General features: G+C 42.8%; 1 protein-coding gene across 2 annotated transcripts; it reads right to left on the minus strand.

Annotated features, from left to right (window-relative positions):
- Positions 1-96: 96 nt before the first annotated feature.
- On the minus strand, positions 97-14,750 carry E2F5 (E2F transcription factor 5). 2 transcript variants are annotated; one of them, XM_080340556.1, is made up of 9 exons: positions 14,568-14,750; positions 8,670-8,779; positions 7,868-8,031; positions 6,590-6,631; positions 5,127-5,191; positions 3,268-3,535; positions 2,378-2,578; positions 1,927-1,971; positions 97-608 (listed from the first exon to the last, which is right to left on the minus strand). In XM_080340556.1, the coding sequence occupies exons 1-9, from the start codon at positions 14,694-14,696 to the stop codon at positions 499-501; spliced, it is 1,134 nt and encodes a 377-aa protein (XP_080196682.1). In that variant the 5' UTR covers positions 14,697-14,750; the 3' UTR covers positions 97-498. The 2 variants fall into 2 exon arrangements, with proteins under 2 accessions (XP_080196682.1, XP_080196683.1); XM_080340557.1 differs by lacking the exon at positions 97-608 and adding an exon at positions 704-1,171.
- Between the last annotated feature and the right edge of the window lie 2,909 nt (positions 14,751-17,659).

The raw sequence follows: 17,659 nt of genomic DNA on the forward strand, positions 1-17,659 counted from the left end.
TTAAAGTGCTATAACAGAAGGCACTTCACAAAATTGGTTCACTGAAACAATCTAGCATAACTCAAGTTGATATCCTTCACTTTTCAGCTTGGCAGTGAAAGCTTCAAAATTGATTGAAAGGTTAAAAAAAAAAATAGAAAGCTTCTTGGCAGTAAAGCTTCAAAGAAAATGCTGTTAACCGTGAGCAAGAAGCCTAATCATTGAAAAAGGAATGATCAAAAGGCTATAAAGCATTTTCACTTTTCTTACTAAAGAGAAGTCCAAATAATTGGATTACATAGAAGACACTCAGGTGAAAAAACATGCCAGAATTTGATAAAAGCCCTTTTTTCTGGTTGTTGAATTTGTTTTGTGAAGTAGTCAAAGGAAGCAAAAGGAAATATACTCCCAGAGTCAGTGAACTAAGAAGTTATACATTCATTATTCAAACACCTAGGTTATGAAGAAGTCTAGAATGTTATAGTTAGAGGTAGATAAGTAGTCTGGTTGACACAATATCTAATAATTTAGTATCTGCACATCAAAGAGATCACAGACTCCTTCATTATCATCCAGGTTAAAGTTGTAGTCATCTCCGGGAGTAGGAGAGAGTCGTAAGAGAGGAAAAACTGTAAAGCAGGAATAGTTTAGTTTAAATTAAACCACTTTTGGAATATCAGCCCTATCTCATAATTCATTATGTTTGTCATCACCAGTATCAGGGTTAGTCTTAATAATTAAAACAGTCTTGATAATCTGACAAGCGTGCTAGGATACACACTGTGAATACCTGTATTGCCTCCAAACTACAGCAGTAAGTGACGTATGTACATTTTTTGCTTAGTATTTTTAGTGAATTTGTTGGCATGGAGCAATAACTCTGGAATATGGCCTTAATTTCTCCTTCTGCAGCAAAGCACCTCCTGAGCAGCTTTTGAAACTTTCATCAGAAACCCACAATTTATATTCCTTTGTCTTGTTACATTATTGCATATCAATTATTTATTATTTTCAGTAAGTACGTTACCATTATCTGTATTTTACAGATGAAAAAAGAAGCTAGCAGTTTCTCCGTGCACTGCACTTCAGTTTGACACCATCTTTGAGGAGGGAATGCAAGAAGAAAAGCCTCAGCCCTCACACTGCACCTCAGGAACACTAATCTAGTGCAGATGAGCTGGGCGTGCTGTACCTGCTCCAAAAGTGGAGATTGTTTCCATTATAGCCACACATTGGCACATTCACATAATGCCATCTCAATAATTGCATGGTTCTTTCTGGATAAGCCCTGAGGTTGTCTGCTTGAAGGGCAGGTATTAGCAGAGGCTGCTGATGGCAGTGTATTTACTGGGCAAGAGGAACAATGTCAGCCATGTTCAGCCCTGCCTGGCACCTTCGGCAGACACAGCAGAGAGGCAGGGAGCACGTGAACTTACTCGCTGTGGTTCAGTTCTGCACTCATATGGCCACCGAGGTGGAAGAGCAGAACCAGGTGACATTTGTTGTGTTGTGTTAGTGTACCACAGCTGCATGTGTATCAGTCTGCATGCAGGCATCTAAGTGTGTTCTGCAATGTTTACTCTAAGCTCCTACAGGAGGCCTGAGGCAGAACAGAATTAAACCAGATTTTTTTTTCAAGGCAGCACTCCAGTCATCAGCCTGCTCTTTCGGTGTTCCTGAATTAGGGACTGGTAGGTTACTCATGCATGTAAGTGCTTGCTGGATTAAGGCTTTTATATTTTGATTGTTAAATAAAACCATTGCAGGCAACTGAAAGGGGAGCAAAGACAAGAATGACAAAGATAGAGGAGGCAGTACAGGGGAAAGAAGTAGTTTCATACTGACTCTTGGCATCAGATTTAACAGACACGTACCAAGAATGCTGTTCACACAAAAGCCACGCTGCTACCTGTGATTATAAGAAAAGTAAAGATGCTAAATACTTACCATCAGAAGACATGAGTTCATCAATAATATCCCCACTTATATTTCCTGTGAAAGACAGGAACATGTGTTTATGGAAGTCAACATATATTCTCTGCATGAAAACAATTAATTGCAAAGTAGAGTGTGGAGCTCTGGAGATACCATGCCACGTCCGTGTAAAATATGTGTACCTTTGTATCCCTCAGTTTCTCCTGGTATGTTTCTCCCTCTGATCCGTTCTAACCCTAGAGCCATGTACAATATGAAGCTTATTTGGTGGCAAAGGTATTTTGCTCAAAACGAGTTTGCTACTCAGAGCTGGCTCAGTGGCTTCATTAGGAGATGAACAAAGATCTGTCATTTCCTCTATGAGAAAAGTGCTCATCTTCTGTGTAACTCATCAGTAGCTTGTGCACAAAGAAGCGCTCAGGAAACTAATAAAATAATTTAAACAGTAACTGCTCCTTCCTACCTGTGGGCTCCTCCATCTTTGCTATGTCAAATGAGTTTGGCTTGAGAATACAGTTAACATCCAGGGGCAGCAAGCCCTGGTAGTCATTTGAGCCAGCTGTAGCTTGGGCAACGTCTCCTGAAAGGCTGGGGTACAACACTGACTCTGGAGGGCTGGAGTAAGGAGCTGCAGGGGTTGTGCTCTTCTGCTGCACACTGTTGTCTACAAAGACAGAAAGGCACATTATCAAGTCTGTTACAGTAAAAGGAAACACAAAAAGCCCGCACCCGGCTTTGTTTTTTGAGGAGATGATGACCAATGTCTGGGATGAGGCGAGAGGAGTCTCCCTCTTCCAAAGTCACAGGCACAATTTAATCAGGACCCCTCAGAAATGCAGTCTGTAATACTGATAGCATTTTCTTAAATCTTTTCATTTTAACTTACTATTATGAAAAAAATACCTGATATTCAGGCAGTCTCTCACTGTGGCTATGTGGAAGAAGGTAAGTGACCTTGTGGCACAAAAGCTGGAACTGGTGCCTGTATTATCTGCCTCATTAAAAGGTACACCTTCAAATCATACAGTCCATCAGCGGCTGGCAATTTCGTTCCATATTGCATTCAGGAGAAGCACCTCAGAATAATTAACAGGATGACATCCAAAACCTGTTTGGTATAAGATGATAAGCTACCGGGGGAGGAATCTGTTTCACCAGACAGAAGAGGAAGAGGCTTCTCAATAACCTCCTGAGCTGTTACTAACCCCCTGGGGAGGTTTCTTAACAGACAGCTGCTATGCTATGCAAATTCTTAATCTTTACTTTATCTACCACCTTTTCTCACAACTTCTTCCTTCTTTCCAGCTTCCGTCCTCCCCCACCCATCAGAGGCAGGAAAAACCCTGGACCCACCTGATGGCGTGTCCGCAGCTGATGTTTGCGGTAACTCTTGTCCTTGGTTCAGATCGTGTTGTTCTGGTGCATTTTGAGGAGCTGCAGCAGGTTTAAGGGGAGTTGCTGGAGCTGCAGGTTGAGATGGGGGCTGTGCAAGGTCATCGGGTGGGGGAACTGGAAACACCATGGGCTTGGATGAGCTTGATTCTTTATTTATAAGCAGCACATGGATAGGTCCTGAACTACTTTTAAGATTGATCTGGTATTTCTTCTGTCCATTCTGGCCCTGTAAAGGTGGTATATTATGAAAGTTACAGTTCCTTGAGAACTTGGAACTTTACAAAACCTAACAGCAACTGCACAGAGTTACCTCCCACAGAAAGTAATGAAGGTGTTTGGACAGAATTCTCAAACTAATGCAGAAGATAAATACAGTGCTTTTCTAGTTACATCACTAGCAAGAGGTGATAATTGGCACACACTTATCAAATCATAGCCAGGAAAAAAAAAACCAACAAACTAATACATGTGATCTAATAAACCCCAACAGATTACAAACCTGTAATGTATTACCTGTCCAGAACACAGTTAGAGAGGACACAAATATACAATTCTTCAAAGTGCTTAACTAAATCTTGAATTCAACTTACATGAGACTTACAGCAGGGCTACACCTTATCACTAACAATAATGATATAATGATTTATGTGCATTTAAATTTCTTCCTTTTAAAGAGAGCTTCAGAATGATCCTGGTTGGGACCAAGCATCCTAAAATAGATGGATATTTCACACAGACTGAGTGAAGACAGGATGACAAGTTAGTAGAAACAATGCCTTAGCTGATTTGCCAGGCCTTCTCTTGGCAAATTACATAGGCAATGCAGCTAGGACTAGCTTCTCAAGGAGACAGTTCACTCTGCAGTGGCTAATTCAGCCAAGTACATTCTAAAAAAATGAGAAAAGTGGCAAAGGAGCCTCAGGGAACCAAAGCAAAAACATCCAATTTGAACTCAATGACAAAGATCTGTTTTAGTCCTTGACAAAAAGCTAAAAAACAACCTCCAAGCTAACGTCACAGCTGCTGACTTTGGTCCCACAGTGAACCTTAGCATTGCCTGAACTGACTTAAGCAGAGGCGGACAAAGATAGGACCACTGATCAGCTTTACAGTTCTAGCTTTAGGTGCTCTTATGATATTAGACTGTGCTCAGCCTCACTAAAAATAGCTTGTGAAACTTGTCAGGTGAATTTCAGCCTTCTACAAGCATAGTGGCTACCATGCTTCATACAATGCTCTCTCCCAACTACGAAAATCCTATTAAAAAACAGAGCACTGCAACAAAAAAAAAATACTAAAGATGGGCACAGGTTAGTAATTTGGCCTCCTACTTTAATCTTGCCCATTTAAGCCTTTTGCCTAAAGCAAGACTGCAGTCTGTTTCTCTATCCAGTCTAGTACCATGAGACTAACCACAAACTAAATCTAAACTAAATCTTTAAGTCTCTTCTGTAAGAGACCTGTTTTAATAATACAAAAGAGAAATCTGACACATAAAAGTCACTGCTAGTTAAGTTCTAAAGAGAATTAATGACAATTAGGCCTAGTCAGGAAAGTTGCAACATTTAAAAGAGAGAACAGATGGCAAAGAAATCCACTATTCTGTCTTGTTTTTAATAGAAGATAGAGTTACCATTAGTCTACCTTGGTGTACAAACACTTTTCCCCACCCAGCCTCTCCCTTCTCTATTGAAATAATCTTAATGTTCATTTTTCTGTCTCCTCTTGCACACAGATAGGTAAATCCTCTGCTCTAAAGTAGCTCTTCGTTTCTACTGTCCCTCTGGAACACTTAGGTAAAAGAAACCAGTACATACCATTTCGGGTATAGGTACTTCTAACTGTGTACCACAAGGTGCTTGAATTGCTAGAAGTGTGTCTCCTGGTTAAACAGCAATTTTTAAAAAAGTGTTAAGTGTACATATTTTTCTCAAGTTTTGCATGGTATCCATTCACATATGGTAATTCTGTAAGGTCACTTAAAATAACTGCATAATTCTAGCATAAATAAGCTTGTGGTGGGACTTGCATAGTCCCTATAAGATCCAAGTATATACTACAACATAAATCACAAAATTCCAGTATTTAGACCACAGTTGCAAGAACCGTTTCTCACAGCAATACCATATTTACCACTTCCTTTACCTGTTTGTTACCATCCCCAGATCTCCTAGTTGTATACATAACATGAAGTGAAAATATTTAACCAGTTTCTTTTTCAGCTAAAACAGCTCTCCAGTCCAGCTCACTTGATGGGTTTGCAGAATGGTGGTAGTACAGGATGGAAGAAAAGGTCTTAATGATGGTCTGCAGAGCCAGCGCTTCCCAGGGTCTAAGCTCACAGCTTCTGCAGCACATACAGGTGGGATGTGACAGCTGGCTACCAAACTCACCCGTAGCTTAACGGGCGCACTAAAACGTATTGGTTAAAGTCAGGAGATCACAACTGCATCAACAGCACTGGCACAACCTGCCTTACCCTGCAGGTCACTCACCAACCTGCACATCATTTCCCATTTGTCTATAACTTGGAATAATGCTTTTCTTTCTCCGCCTCCTAAGAGATATGAAGTACCACACAAATGCTGTACGATGTGCCTCCACATTTTATAATTACTAACTCTTTTTAGTAATAGCTCATTTGTTAAACTCTGCAGTAGTTGTCTAATCTTGCATTTTTATTCAAAAACAAATCCAGCCTTCCTTGTGGCAAAGAAAAGACGGTTCTGAGCTTCAATCAGGAGAAGATGTCAAGGGAAGTGACTTCTGCCTCCAATTCCTTGCAATTTCTTCCAACCTCCTCTACTGAAGGAATCCTGTTGATTTTGTAGCAATGCCCTATCACTGAACTTCAGCTGGCTCCATTTATATGGCATCATCAGGAGCTCCCACTGGCCACAGCTGCCACCAGAAACTTTCAGGAAATTTGGACCTGCCTGGTCTTTCCTTTGGGTTGAACTGACATGCTCTGTCCCTCATTCCATTAATGGCCTGAGGTGAGCTGCTGCAAAGCATAAATACAGAAAAAGACATCCAAAACCAGCACTCAGCAAACAGCTGAACGTCCGTTCTGTACAACCTGCGACTAAAACTAGAAAATGCCAGAACCTGCTGGTCATGAACAGCAGTGAGAAATATCTGTTTAGCACGGATGCCTATTAAATACCTTCTCTAGATTCAAAATACTTGCAGGAAAAAAACAGGTTAGTTAGCAGCTTAGTTTTCAAGAGGAAGATCAGGAAATCCCTCGCTTAAGAAATGCAGCCTAGCAGCAACTTACCATCGAAGCAGTTGCAGATGTCTTCATGGGTTACATATGAAAATGTAATTTATGTCAAGGAATAAAGCAACACGGAACTGATATTTGTTGCCGTTTAAAAGAAGCTGGTCCAAATTAAGTCTAAACTATAAACTTACTGCTGTTACTCAGGGCTGTAATCAAGGCATGATTTTTGGCTTTCAGAACAGCTACTTAAAAATAGTAGAGCTCTGTCTTTTAAAGAAAAAAAATCATATCTGTGAAGAAAATACAAAAAGGAAAAACTTGTGTACCTTAAATGAGAAGATTCTTCTAAAGAAAGAGAACATGTAAAATCTTGTTTTGAAGAACAGCATTTACCTCACGAACTTGACACTACAGAATTCAAGTGTGAATCAGGATTTCCCAGAATCACACAAAAATACTGCCAGAGGGGACTTGAGTTCATCTGCCATCCCCATCTCCTACCTCAAGATATGATCAACTGTTACGACATTCCAGAAAGGCGTTCGCCTCCCCTCTTCCAGAAAACCTCCAGTGATGGGTATTCCACCACCTCCCTGAGGGACCAATTCCAGTGTGAGCTCTCCCAAATGAAATTTGTCCTCACATTTAACTTCAGTCTCCTTTGCTACAAAATCAATTTTTCAGGAACAGCTTCTGTAGAGCAACTCAAGTAATTTTTAAGTACTTACCACTGCTGCTACAGATAAGAAGGGCACTTTCCTGCTCCCAATCTCAGGTGTCTGTTTTGTTCAATATCTTGCAAGACAGCTAAACACATGGTTACAAGGTATGTAGCTGCAACTCTCTGCTTATGAAGGTATTTTATTATGGGGATATATAACACAAAACATTTTTTCCAGTTTCAAACCCAACAAGCTTCAGGACTTCGTCAACTCCATTTATCTTTAGGTGATAGCTTAATCTTTTCAAGAGAACGAAGCAACACAAAAAAAGATTCATGTAAAGCACTGCTAAGAAAGTATAAATTAAAGTGCTGGAAAGCAATACAATTTATTTAAAATAAGACACCAGGGTTATACTATGGCCTTAAAGTTACTGCCATATATATATGTATACCTATATGGTCTACATTATTTTTAGGTTAGTCACAGAGGTTAAAAAGTCATGTAAATAGGAGTTATATTTTCTTCCTTTTTGAGCCAAAATGAGAAAAAAATATTTGCCTTTCCTTCCTTCTGGATAAAATGGACTACCTTACACTTCCCCATTACTTACACTTCAAGTGTTGCTTTAATTCTACTTTCAAGATGCACACAATTGATTTAAAAGGATATTGATGGTTTGTGGAATCATCCATGACATTCTTGATACTTTGCTGTAGCCACAGTTTCTGTTGATCCAATTCTTTTTCTTTTAGCTCTAGATCTTCAATTTCAGCCTCCAGATATCTCAGCCTGTCTATGACTTCTTTTGTATTGCAGCCAGCACCTACTCCTCTTGAAAAGGCGTAAGGGTGCAGGAAACAACAAGTGAAAATCTAACGCAAACATGCAAATTTCTTAAGACTAAACATTTTGAAAATCTGCTAATATTCAACATGATGGAAATGAATGTTTACCCTCCCAGCAGTATTCTAACAGAAAATTCAAAATTCTTAACTTCAAGTTTAGAATTCCCCTCTACCTACTTTCTTTCGGAATGCAGTTTTTTCTGCGTTGGAGCTGCTTTGCAGGCCCTTTCTCCTCCCCCTCTTAGCTTGAGCTTTCACCTTAAGCGACCCAAGAGAAATTAGGCATGGACTACACGAGTAGGTAGGTGGAGACAGCACGTCCCAATCACCATCTCAGATTCATCTACTGTAAATTTTTCCACTACAAATGCTAGTTATAAAGTAGCAGTATAAGTTTTCTGCAAGTTTACCTCCTGTATGCTGGAAACACGATTTTATGTATCAAAGAAGAAAGTTAAAGGGAAGACAAAGTTCATTTGCAGCTTTACTGTAATTCCAAAATGCCATACTGCTCATTTCTGAGTGTAAGGTTAGTTTTGCAGTGTCATATCTAGTCAGAAGTGTAATGAGACAATTTTTGTTGCTTTTAGGCATGTAAAGATATGCAGAATTGACAGGGCTTACTTCCACTGAATGCTGTTTTTTGACTTCTTCTCGATAAGATCAATCCCCTCCAAAACATTGGTGATGTCGTAAATCCTTCTCTTCTGCCTCACAGCAAGGGTATCAGCAGCCTGTCAAGAGAAGAACAAGTATCAGCAACTTGCACGCTGAGGGCAAAAGACACTGTCAAGCCATTCCCTTGGAAAACTGCCAAATAATGTCATTCTGAAGGAAGAAGGTTCGGCTCTTCAAAAGCCAGATGCTCAATCATTAATTCGAAAGTTCAGCACCTGCCTGCAATGCTGTACAAAGCCTGCCGAGAGGAGTCGTCTCTTTCAAGGCCAGCGAGTCTGCCCTCATCAGACTCCTGCAAACACCACGTTTGGTATTTGGAGCATTTGCTATTCAACTGCAATGTGTTTTTTAGAAGGTAGGAAAAAGCAGGGACGGCCAACAGGAACACTCTGCAGTGAACAAGACTCTGAAAGCAACGAGTTATTAAGTTTATCATCCCGCTGACACTGGCAGTCTTTGTTTGGATTAAACCGTGCTGGGATATGGAACGACAGGGCTGTAATTTCCCTCAGTGGCTGCAGGAGAGCTGTGATACTTCACAGTCAGCATTGTCCTCTAACGTGTCACTGCATGGACCCACCTCACAGCGCACCGGGGCTTGCTTGGTCTGTCACACCGAGTACCAAGAATCATTTCCCAGTCACCAGAACCCTGGTTCAGCTCACAGCGATGCTCACCGCTGCCATGCTATCATTCCTACATCATAGCTAGCTAGGTTGTGTGTCTGCATGCTGTAACAGCTTGTCACTCAAAGCAGAGTGTCAGGCAGAGGAAACACTCTGCTTCATGTTGTAATTCACTCCACAGTGGCCTTTATGTACCTGATGCAAGACTTTAGACAAAATAAGTAAACGAGGTAGTTGTGCCTTCCACACCTTGATCTCTCTGACGCTGCAAAGCTGCTCAAGTTCAAAGAATATTAACCAAAAGGAGAGAAAGCAAAGAGGAGTCTGACTCTATAACTATTCAGGACCCTCGCATACATATAATCTCTTGTAATCATTGTATTAAACAGACTAAAAGAAAAAAAAGGAAAAAGAAAGAGAAGGACAGCTGGCAAAAAGTTCTGCATCCCAAATGTGAACCAATGCATAAAACCAGCTGCTCTCTGCTAAGGGCTCATAAGGATTTATTTCAGTTTGTTTAACAATCTATTAAAATAATGCTTTTAGTAAAGTGGCCTATATGATGAGTAGAACCTGAGACAAGCACAAATATGAAGGAAAATCAAATCATTTTATAGCAAAGTCCATGTAACTCCTTTTACAGCATTTCCTGAACCATAAACTCACTAATCTTCCAAAGAAGTGACATTTTCTTATTAGTAAGTTAATTACCAGGATTCAGTAGTACAATTATTTTTTTTGCTAGTGAAGTAAAATAAAAGGAAAAATAAAAAAGGAAATTAAAAAACATACTTTTATAGCCATGAAGTATAAAAACTGTTTGTTCTCCTTGACAGCAATGTACCTACTAAACAGTGTTTCTACTCACACTGTTACCAATATTTATCTTTTGCATGGTCTTCTGTAGCAGTTTGTTAAAATCTTTTCCTATCTAACAAAACAAAATACATATAAAGCGCACATTTTGGTTCTCTCCAAGGAGAACAAGCTCTTTAATCATTTGTATCAGCAGGTACATGTACCTGCTATGTTAACCTGCTATTTTTGCTGTGTGCACACACTGCTTAGAACAACTGCAAGAGAAGCCTTCAAAACTTAGGAAGTGACCAAACTGATACTGCCTGCACAACGTTTAATCAACACCCTCTATACCTTACAGTCTTCAGATGCACAATTTCCACAAGCTCTCGACATTACCCAGTGCAAGGAATGGTCAGCACACACTTAATCAGCTGCTATTGTGATTAATTACTTTCTGCCTTTTCCCCATTGTTCAACACATGGACGTAGGACTTGGTTTACTGCTCACGGTTTGAATGATGAAGAAACTGCTCTGAGGACAGATTTCATTACCTCAAGACATTTTTCAAAATGCCCATTTGTACAATACATAAAGGCTTTACTAATCTTAATGTATTTTCAAACCAAAGTTTAAGACTAAAAAAAAGAAATATCACTAATTTTGAGTACCCAACTTCAGATGTTTCAAAGTTGGAGTGGTCTCAGTACTCTATTGCATTTCATCTGCCCAATGCAGAGCTCCCATTAACACTGGCAATGGAGATTCACTGCTGCTGCAAACCAGGCTCCAGAACCCCAGGTTAGGGACTGAGAAAATGAAAGACACAGTTACATTTGTATTTGGCTTGACTAGCTCTGCAAATAATTCAATCACAGCTATATAGTCCAACTAGTTACAACAAGAATTCCAACAAGTAAATCAAAGTGAGGCCAGTCTGGAAAGTTTAATCCAGACAATCACTTTCTGGTGCTGGTCTTATAACCTAATAATCTTATCAAAATGTTATGGGATGTTTTACAGATATTTTAAAAATCAACAGAAAAGTGCCTCTCCAGCACTCTAGCATTTACCAATGTAACACCTTCTGATAGGCACACGGCTCAGGAATGAGGTTCAGGCATTCAGTTCTTCCACACAAACCATGCACTACGGACTTCAATAATTTAAAGAGCCTCCGGAGACTTTTAAACAAATGTCCTTTTGTCAAAACCACTTTAAAAACTCATCATTTCACAGCCTGTGTCAAATGGTTGAAGCAGATTGAGGCAGCACAAGAAAGGGACATCTACCGCAATGGCCCTGATATGACAGTTGGATGTAGCTTGCACATGCCTTCCTCTCAATCATTTGGAGTTTCTTCATAAAATCTTTTTAATATAAAGCTGGTGCATTACAGTCATTCCTTCTAGTATCTCCTCACACTTTGACTACATATGTGTCCAAGACAAGCACTACAGGAGTGTCTCAGAGACAAGTTCTAAACTGGAAGAAACACATTGAGGTGCAGTGCTTCAGTTCTGTGTGCATTCAGCTTGTGCAGCTTCTGAAATACAGAAAACATGCTGTTCAGCACTGTTTCAGCTACAGACATTTAAATTTAGAAAAAGACAACCAGAAAGCAGGTGCATTCTCATGCAAGCTCTTTGCTCCCTGGGAGCTGACAGAAGGCAGTGGGAATTATCAGCTGCACACTGGCTATGTTAGCACTGAAGAGCAGAAGAATCCACTCGAGCACTGTGGCAGTCATAACAGAGGTGCTTAACATAGCAGAAGGGCCAGCACTGTGCGCTTGCTCTCCACGTGTCAAAGGAAAGACGTCCTACATCTTCTAGCCTGTGCCCACAGCAGATGACAACATCTTCTCCTTCAGAGGACTGTCAACAGTTTGGAGGGAATTTTACACTTAATAGCGTGCCTGGCAACACACGAGTAAAACTTCTGAGTATCGCTGCACACATAAGGCTTAAGAGAATATAAAATTTAATAGATAAGCTTTTCCTTCTTCTGTGGAATAGAGCAAGTGTAATGCAGTTGTTATTTGCTCCCAATCAATACATTTGTAAAGGCAGCAGCAAACAAGTAGATTTTAAAATACCTGAAGTTTTGCACTGATGATGAGAAACTACTTGAGTACAAGCAGGGATGGTGTTCTTCTAGAAACAAAGCTCATTTATGAAATCAAGGCAGAAGCAATTGTATGCTACTGAAGAGAAAGAAGACACCATGTTTGGGGAGTCATTTCAGGTGGCTTGTCCCTTATACAATCATTGTGCTCTTTTTCTCTCTGCTCTGAAATTCGTGGGTTGCTGCATATAGGAACTCTGTTTTCTTTCCCTACCATCTCATTTCTTAATGTTTTAAGCTTATTTCCATAACTAGATTTGTTTATACAAGGTTATTCAGGGACAGTTAAGCAATTATTCAAGAATAGCTATTTGATTTTAAAATAAGCATTATAGAACTCAAATTCCAAAAAAACCCTCACTCCCACTCCCATAATTTGTCAGATGTTAGCAGAGACATGTCCAGCACTGAAACATTTAAAAATACAGAACTCAAAGCACTCCCTTGCACCTAAAGCAAGGAACTGCACAAATCGGACAGTGCATCACTACTGCTTCACGATGGGTCAGCACACATGTCCAAAGTATCCTCTTGCAGACAGCTATTCATTATAGATGTATCACCAGGAAATGTCGTGTGGAACAGCTTTTCACTCTCAACTGCTACATCGCAAAGCCAGAAGTATACTTACTGCTTCCAAATTATATTTTCTTCATAGTGCACTACTGGTTTTGCTACAGAAATACTAATCACCAGCATGACAGCAGATGATCAATACCTGTCAGCAGGGAGACAGCTGAAGATCCTTACTGCATGGATCATTTCTTGGAACGCTCTGTTCCGTTTCAAGACTGTCCTGTTCTTCAGTTCCCTGAGCACACCAGCATAACACACATGCTGGTTTTCATTTTTCCTTAGATATGTGACTTATTTATGAGAAATACCGGTTACAGAGATGTATGTACTGACTCATTGCTAATGAAAGTACCAAAGATTTATTCACTTCAGTGAGTAGTTACTTCCAACAAATGGCATCCTGTAATTCAGAAACCAGTTTCCAGTAAAGGTCTTCAGCAGAAATTTTTATGACTTGTTGCAATGCCCATTTACTTTTCCTTGGCTATCCACTCTGTCATTCCCTATGGATGGCTACCTTCTTCACAAAAGCAAATCAGAAACATCATCCCATCCCACTACAGAGCCCAACTTCATTGTTCAAATCCATCCTCTTTTGTTCTTTTTTTGACTCAATGTCTTACAAACTGAGTATGTGCACAGCTTAGTTCCATTTTACTACAGAACGAGGCAATTACAGACAAAGAAATTCATCGTGTACAGACCACAACATCACTAAAGGAGTATAAAACCTATTCAGTATCCCTCCTAATTCACGCTAAAGTTTCACTGGCCACTCTAACACCACTGAAGTGCCTGCTACCTGAAAAAGGATGCACACAAACACCGCGAGAACACTGCTCACCTCCTGGAGCCCGCTAAGAATAATCAACAAATAAGGTCAGCTTTCCAGAAAAGACTTAAGTAACCACAGCACCAAGCCAGCCTCTAATGGCACTTCGCTGAACTCCTCAGCAGCGCTGATGATCTTCACCAGCCAGGGAAAAACACCGTTTCAGCCCAATGCGCCGCGCACCCCGACAGGCAAGCAGAGCCCCAGCCTGCAGGGGACTGGCGAGCAGGACATGGACCAAGGGTCCCGCCTGTGACAGAGCAACCCCCGGCAGGAGTGACCTGGCGCACGGTGGGTTCACCCCAGGGCTTCACCTCCGGCGGCTGCGGCCCAGCGCCTCCGCACCTGGGGGGCAGTGGACTGCAGAAGTGGGGGAAGATTATTCACCACCTAGCCCGCCAAATAAGCATTTTTATGTTTCTACAAAAAGTACTTTAGAGGTGATGGTCTGTTTTTCAACATAGTTTTCCCCCTTTAGTAGGAGGACATCGAGGGGGACAGGTGAGAAAAAGAGTTTTAGGTAACAGCCCATACACTGAGCCAGTGCAGAGAGCAACGCAGGACAGTAAAGAATAAATAGAAAACAAGCAACAAACGAGCTGCACTTTGTGCACGGTGACCATTCCACTCCTTTCGGAAAGAGTGGGAAGGCGCAGCTCAGCCGCCCGCGGCTGTCAGCCCCCACCCGACCCCGCAGCCCGGCAGGGGCCGGGGCACCCGCGCCGCCCGGGGGAGGAGGGAGGGAGGGAGGGAGCGGGCGGCCGGGCCCGGTGCCGCCCCCCGGGCAGCGCGGCGGGGCTGTGCGCGCCGCCGGTCCGCAGGCGCCGTCCCCCCGCCGCGGGCAGGCCCCGGCATGGCGCCACCGCCCCGCCCCGCCCTCGCACCGCTTTGAGGTCCAGCACGCCGTCCTTGGCCTCCTGCAGCAGCGACACGAACTTGGTGGTCAGCAGCCCCAGGCTCTTCTCGTGGCGGCTGCTGCTGCCACCGCCCGCCGCCTCGGCCGCCGCGGCCATGCCGGCAGCGGGGCCGCCCCGCCGCGCCACGTGTCGCGGCCGCTGCAACGGCCCGAGCCCGAAACGGAGCCGCGGCCCGAGGGCTGCGGCGGGAGGGGCGGCGCCGCAGGAAGTGACGCCGCCGCCGTTGCCTGGACACCGGCATGTTTCGGCCGCGGGGGGCCGGGGCTGCCCGTGGGGAACGGGCCGGGCCCGCCCCTCGGGGCTGCGGCCGCGGGGCAGGTGACGCGCCCGGCCCAGCGCCCGTCTCCCCGGGAGCCCCGCGGCGCGGTGCTGCCTCCAGCTGCCTCCAGCCGCCTCCAGCCGGCGGAGCCCGCGGCGTGCGGGAGGAGAATCACACCTGGCCGAGGCGCGCCGGGCCGGGCTCTCGCTCGGGTCTCTGCAGGGCCGGTGGCGCAGGCCTGGAGCCGCCTCCGGGGTCGGACCGGGGCGTTGGCGACACACCAGGGTGCCTGCGTGCCCCCTGCACAACACCGCTTTGTCTCTTTTTTTCACCGTGTGCATTTGATGCAAGAACACTCAGATTAATTGTAAACTGTGTTCTCACATCTGCTGAGGCAGGACACGGGACGTGCTGATGTTCCAGCAGGAGGCACCGAGAACTGCGGGTGCTCACCCCATCGCTTGCACTCATGTCCAGATACACTCAGCCTCACGCTCCATCGGGGTTCACCTCCTTCCTTCAGTCACCATCGGATAAAAACAGAAGCTTTAAAGTCCACATCTCGTAAGAATTCAACAGATGCACTTCAAGAAAGAAATGCTGTTATGGAAAGACCTTGGGATGCCCCACCACATAAGGCAGTGGGCCACACAATGTTGCCATGCCACATAAGAGCTTTACCTTCATAGCCAATATAATTTTCAGGGCAACGTATGTGTGTATGGGAGCGAGCAGGTATGCACTCTCTGGACCCTGAGTCACATTTCTATTGGTCTGAGGTAATGCAGGAATTTCCTGACTGATTATACATTCAGTATTGATCTAAATAGTTCTGTTATCTTGTCTGGAAATGAAAACAAAGCAAAATCTAATCATGGGTTCAGTTTTAAATTGTCACTATCGATGCAGGAGAACAAGTCTTGCATCTGACAAGGACAGAGTTCACATTTTTATTTTTATGTATTCAGTTATACCTTCCAGTTATCTCTGGCTGAAATTTATCCCTCAGTATAGGTATATATGGCACAGCTTTGATCTACACCATATTTTTGTTATTTGATTGTTTTGAGGCCTTTTCCCAAGGTAGAAATAACTCAAGTATCTATTAAAAAGTTCTAAGGAAGCCATGCAAGCATAAAGAGGGAAACAATGCCAGAGGTAGAATTAGCTACATGAAAAACAAACAATCCAAATACTACTAACGCGGGCATGTACCCTGATACTGTAGTATGAGCTGTTTGAGCCAAGAGCAAGGAAAAAAGAGAATTTATGTAAAAAATAGTAACAAATAGTAACAACTCACTATGATGAAATCAGAAAATAGTTTCAGAATGAAAATTTTAGAAGAAACTCTAAGCTGGTATTAATAAATTGAATTGGAGTAAAAGTAAGTTCTTTTATCTTCCTGGTACATTCCACATATTCATTTTGTTCTCCCCAGGGTGTAACTTGGTTAAATAATAAGCAAAGAAAAAGGAGGGCACAAGGAAACACTTCATAAACACAACAGAAAAGTGCTCTGACATGCTGCAGCCTTTCTACATAAGTGACGTCCATGTAAATGCTACAGAACAGCTTTCCAGGTAGTTCCTCACATAATATGGCTTCTGAAGAAGCAAGAGTGTGTAGAGCACAAGGTAAGAATGAGAACACCTTTTCTTCTGCATTTAGATAACATTGATATATTTGTATCACAGAGTCAAGAGATCACTGGGATGGAAGCAGACACATAAGTTAGGCTAATTTTAAACTTTACAGTAAAATTACATTCATTAATCCAATTGTTCTAAGAGTTCATTCTTACCAGAATGTATTAATTTTCACATACTATCAGCTGTTAGCATGGACACGAAGCAGTCAGTCCGTGACAGCTGTATCCCACCTGCGCTGGAGCACATAGCACCAGAGTGGACGCCTCCTCACTGTGCTGATGGCTCCAGCCCTCAGAGGTCTCCAGGGCCTGGTGCAGGATCTCTGTGTGCAGGCAGCTCAAGCGGGGCTCTTACTTCAGTCACCTCCCACAGATTTGGGATCTGACCCTTTTATGAGGCTGCAATCTCTAGGCAATTCCCCACCCTCCACCTCCACCCTTGGACAACATTACTGTGTGAAGCAGGGAGGGGGGGGTGTTTTCTCAGTCTGCTGCAGGTGCCTTATTCAGTTGTGGGGCTGTTTTCCTGTTTTGCTTTGCTGCTGCTTCCTTTCTTAAAGCCAAAGCAGTCCATTCCCAGCTCTGGGACCGTTACTGAGTCGTTTTTTATGCTTTCAACTTGCGCCCATGTTCTCAAGGCCTTTTACAACCCACACTTAAGCTACACTTCATCACCAGAGGTATCAAGCTCTAGATCACACAGCTTGATAACAAGCCCAACCAGCCTCACACAATTAGCCAAAGGCCAGGGGCCTTCTGCTGGCACCAGTGCTTTTACTGGGCTGCCGGGCACGTAAATGGATATACAGAGTTACAACATATCATTGTACCTGTGCCTGAGTTCTGAACAAGCTGCTGGAAAACTCTTAGTGGCTTCTATTGTCATCGGGGCATCAGGACTCTGCTTCAGCTACTGCCGGATGGGAAGAAATAGCTCCACCTGGTGTAGCAACACAGAACTCATTTTACTACTTACTGTTTCACTTACTACTGCAGCATTAATCAAAATGTAGTACATGGACAGTTCAGGATGTAATAACAAACAAATGAAATAAATGCCCATGGACAGTAGAGACAGTAAAGTCTTCATTGTGAAAGAAGTAGAACAACCACGTTAACAGAAGGCTTATGAGTAGCTTCCGTAAGAAT

The sequence above is a fragment of the Nesoenas mayeri genome, assembly GCF_963082525.1.
Source record: "Nesoenas mayeri genome assembly, chromosome: 2".
NCBI lineage: Eukaryota > Metazoa > Chordata > Aves > Columbiformes > Columbidae > Nesoenas > Nesoenas mayeri.

Excerpts from the sequence above, each read along its gene's own strand:
- E2F5 (XM_080340556.1), bottom strand. The coding sequence starts at position 14,696 with ATGGCCGCGGCGGCCGAGGCGGCGGGCGGTGGCAGCAGCAGCCGCCAC. Across the intron at positions 3,536-5,126 it reads AAGTACCTATACCCGAAATG|GGCCAGAATGGACAGAAGAA; the intron begins GTATGTACTGGT and ends CCACCTTTACAG. Across the intron at positions 2,579-3,267 it reads AGCTGCGGACACGCCATCAG|ACAACAGTGTGCAGCAGAAG; the intron begins GTGGGTCCAGGG and ends CTGTCTTTGTAG.